The following is a 4,254-nucleotide window of genomic DNA, read 5'->3' as shown; positions in this document are numbered from 1 at the left end:
ACACTTGAAGGAAAACATGCACATTGCAAATTTGCTATATATGGTTATACGAATTCGTTATACGGATATAACGAATTACGGATATAGCGAATTAAATTCACAGGTCCCCAGGACTTCGCTATAACCGTGTTTTACTGTATGTGCAGATATAAAGTGTTTTATGATCCTCATTTATATCGTACATTTACAATTTAAATAATTATAGCAAAATATTGATTTACAGAATCTTCTTCCTGACTGAGGAAATAAGCAAGGAAGTTAGATTCAAAACAGTAAAGGTGATAGGCCAAAGGAAAAAGAAAAATTAAAGAAATTCATGTAATGAGCGAAAAATAATGACAAGAGGTCAAAAGCAGAAATCTGTCCGGGTGCCAGGTGTTTCAAAGGGTAGTCACATCACCCAGGTTACGTTTAAAAAAGTCTGGGTCAGTGATACATATAACAATCTTGTCCTTGCAAGCACATTAGGTGAAGACCTACATCATCTGACAGATGTAGCTAGTGGTGGATCTGGTGTTCACACTTTAAATAGTGATGGAGAGTTATTTTACATAGACAAATCATATAACATAAACAAATTGTCTGAAGATAGCGATGCCAAAAGTACATTTATTAAGTACACACCACCATGGAACCCTCAATGTGTGTACAGTTCTTTCTCCACTGGAGACCTCCTGGTTGGAATGTATAATTGTGAAACAGATGAATGTACAGCCAAGTTGACCCGGTATAACTCCAAAGGAGAAAACATCCAAACAATAGAGCATAAAAACAAAGGTCAAAGAATGTATTACGGACCTATCTATATCACAGAGAACCGCAATGGAGATATTATTGTGTCTGATGATCACTGTGTTGCAGTGGTTGTGACAGATCAAAGAGGAAAATATCGCTTCTCTTACACTGGACCCCCATCAGGAGTGGGACTTTTACCACGTGGAATATGTACGGACGCGTTTTCACACATCCTGGTGTGTGATATTTACACACACACAATACATATGATAGACAAGAATGGCCTGTTCTTAAAATTTTTACTTACCCCAAACCATGGCATAGATGGACCACACGGCCTCAGTTATGATGCAGCATTTAACTCTCTCTGGGTTGGATCCGATTGGAAAAACACCGTGGACGTATACAGATGTGTTGACTCTCTTAATGGTAGGCAAAACATTAATTCAAAGAACATTAATGTTCATATATATATATATACATATATATATATATATATATATATATATATATATATATATATATATATATATATATATATATATATATATATATATATATATATATATATATATATATATATATATATATATAGCATATGGGACACAGACAAGATTACAAGGTCATTGACCTTAGTGTCAAATGAAATGGCTTAATTAGTAGAGTATGCATGCCAAATATTAAGTCTTTATCTTTCTTCATTTAAAAGTTTTGGTGAAGGTTAAAGTTTGCCGATAAAAAACTATATTTAGCGTAAAGGTCACAGTCAAGATCACAAGGTCATTGGCCATGGTGCCATTCAGAAGAAATTAATCAGTGATGTAAGCATACTAAATATGAAGTCTCTATCTTTTTTTATTAAAAAGTTATGGCGAAGATTAAAATTTGCAGAAAGAAACTATTTCAAGCATACAGGTCACAGACAAGGTCATTGACCTTGGTGTCATTTGAAAGAGATTAAATAGTGGAGTATGCATACTTAATATGAAGTGTCTTACCTTCATGGTTCAGAAGTTATGGCAAAGGTTAAAATTTGCAGACGAACAATTATACAGACAGACAGAGTCATACAGGACAAAAACAATATATGCGTCGTATCTTTCGATCCAGGCGCATAAAAATTAATGAAATTGAAAGGATGGCCGTTAAACTTATAATGTATAAGGTTACTACTGTACATGTAGATCACCTAAATCTGCGCGACACCTAATTTTTCGACGTATTCGTTAACTCGTTAGCGAGACAAAATTTTCACGAATTGTGGTCATTGCTCTATATAATCTTAAGGAATTCTATGATACACAAGAATGAAAATTTCGCGAGCATTTCTTTTCGCGTTATTACGCGAAAATAAAGTTTTCGCGAATGAATAGCGATTTACAGTATTTTCTTGGATTTTTATAATTAAATGCTATTTAAACAAAGTCGACGAGGAAATCTTATGCTAATTAAGCAAAAAATAAAGTATAATTATGTCAAAAAATAATTTCAAATGACTACGAATGTTTTTACGGCATGTTTAATAGCTTTAGGAGCGGTTCTTATTGCCAGGCTATCTGGAATTATAATCCTACAGTGACATATGTTACATTGATGGTACAACTGGAAATGAACATTGGCAGACCTTCTTAGCATAATGAATGTTGCCTACATTATCTGTCCCCTTCATAAGATTTTTTAATATAAATTGTTCAACAAATGAAAAACAACAGAATTCTAATATTTCAAGACTGATAGCTACTCACAAGTTCAATTGCAACATGCAAAGTCGTACTTTGTCAACTTTTTAGATCGTTATAATAAGCAGCGAATTTTCAAATTAATGTTTTTAAGCTTTGTTTGGGGATGTTTCTACAGTACAGATATTTCAGGGGATTTTAAAGTTCGATAGTTCATGTCTGTAAAAATAAATGCAATTCAACTGAGAGAATTAATTGGGGAATTATAGAATATCTTACATTTTGTAAATGCAAACTTTAGTTACATACTTAATTTAATATTGTTAGCGTTTTCAGTGTTAGTGAATTAAGATTAAATAAAATATTTACATAAATTTATTTACATATTTTTGTACAGAAAGATAAATCATGACTTAATATATCCAATTCTGTAAATAGACCTTCCTGCTGAAAAAATGAAGTGTAAGAAGCATCCAGCAAGTACAGCAGAGAAAATGTGTGTAACATGTGACGTTCCTTTATGTGTGGAATGCATCATTTCTGAAGAACACAAGAGACACTCCATTAAAGAAATTCACAGTAAAAAAGGGTTTGATACGATGACAAAAATAGATTGATTTGGCATTATCTGAATGTAAAAAAAAACACATTAACTTGAAAAATTACAGTGCAGGGAAATAATTTTGTTACAGCATCAATGCTGATTTTGGTGCTTCCTATGCTTGCTGATTTTGATGCTTCCTTTGCTTGCTGATTTTGATGCTAGTTATCCTTATCCTGATCCTGGTTTGATCCTTATCCTGATGCTGGTTTGAAACTAGGTCAATGCTAGTAATGCTACCGGAAGTAGGATTATCCTGCCGGAAGTTGATAATTCAAAAACAGCATCGCTATTTTAAGCCATTAAAAATTATTTTTGGTGTAACTTTTATTTGTAATATGTATTTAATGACTTTCCTTTATCTGTTTTCACTTTTTACCGAAAAAATTAGCGATTTTTAACGAATTTCGTTTTGTCGTATTGCAATCGTAAAGAAACAAAATGGCGACATAGTGGAAGTTGGAAGTAAATCTTCATCTTGCGAAGTTATCGTAACATAGTTATTTGATATTGATTGCAGCTAAAATGCGATGATTTATCCTTTTTGTGATACGATTTCAGTAGGTGAAATAGCCCTAGTGTGTGCAACGTGTAAGCATGGAAACGTGATGGACAATAAACATGATAAAGTTTAGGCCTATGTCCAGATGAAAATTTATTGCGTGTCCTGTGAATATTTTAGCGAAAATATTATGCTTTAGCCTAAATGGAAAGTCGTAATCCAAGGAACCAATACATCATCAGTACAGTCACTACAACCACTCAGAGGGTATGTAAACAATGTTTTTGTTTTTTTTTTTTAAAATAAGATTATATAAAAATGGTAAATATTATGTGAAACAGATTTAGTGTTACAAAAATCAAAAACTCAAAATTCTGAGCGATTAAGGCATTTAAACATGGTAAACCCATGTGATTTTAAAGGTCAATTTTTACAATTGAGTAAAAAATAAATGATTTTTTTTTAAATTTAGAATCTGCAGATGCAGTATTCTGTAGTTACTCCACAAAGTATCAAGTCAAATTATACATAACCCATTGTTGCAACCACGGCCAAAATTAATGTACAACCTTCTCCCATTCTGACCGTGGTCAAATGAGAAAGAATATTTTGTAGCTCGATCATTAATATATTGTAGCTCATTTAAATACTGACCATTTGCAAATAAAGCAAAGTAAGATATTTTACTTTGATCATGATACCCAGTCGCAGTGTAAGAAACACTGTTGAATGAATGT

At 32.5% G+C, this 4,254-nt stretch overlaps 1 protein-coding gene across 1 annotated transcript; it reads left to right on the top strand.

The window, feature by feature from the left end:
* Positions 1–335: 335 nt before the first annotated feature.
* On the top strand, positions 336–3,031 carry LOC134251537 (uncharacterized). Its single transcript, XM_062733946.1, has 2 exons — positions 336–1,164; positions 2,853–3,031. Exons 1-2 carry the CDS (start codon positions 336–338, stop codon positions 3,029–3,031), a joined length of 1,008 nt encoding a protein of 335 aa, XP_062589930.1.
* Positions 3,032–4,254: the final 1,223 nt, after the last annotated feature.

Source organism: Saccostrea cucullata, unplaced genomic scaffold (genome assembly GCF_032062105.1).
Source record: "Saccostrea cucullata isolate Sc308-1 unplaced genomic scaffold, CSIRO_AGI_Scuc_v1 ctg1529, whole genome shotgun sequence".
In the NCBI taxonomy this organism is placed as follows: Eukaryota; Metazoa; Mollusca; class Bivalvia; order Ostreida; family Ostreidae; genus Saccostrea; species Saccostrea cuccullata.
Note: the sequence above shows the minus strand (reverse complement) of the source record. Positions and strands in the feature narration are given on the sequence as shown.

Excerpts from the sequence above, each read along its gene's own strand:
- LOC134251537 (XM_062733946.1), top strand. The coding sequence starts at position 336 with ATGACAAGAGGTCAAAAGCAGAAATCTGTCCGGGTGCCAGGTGTTTCA. Across the intron at positions 1,165-2,852 it reads ATGTGTTGACTCTCTTAATG|ACCTTCCTGCTGAAAAAATG; the intron begins GTAGGCAAAACA and ends TTCTGTAAATAG.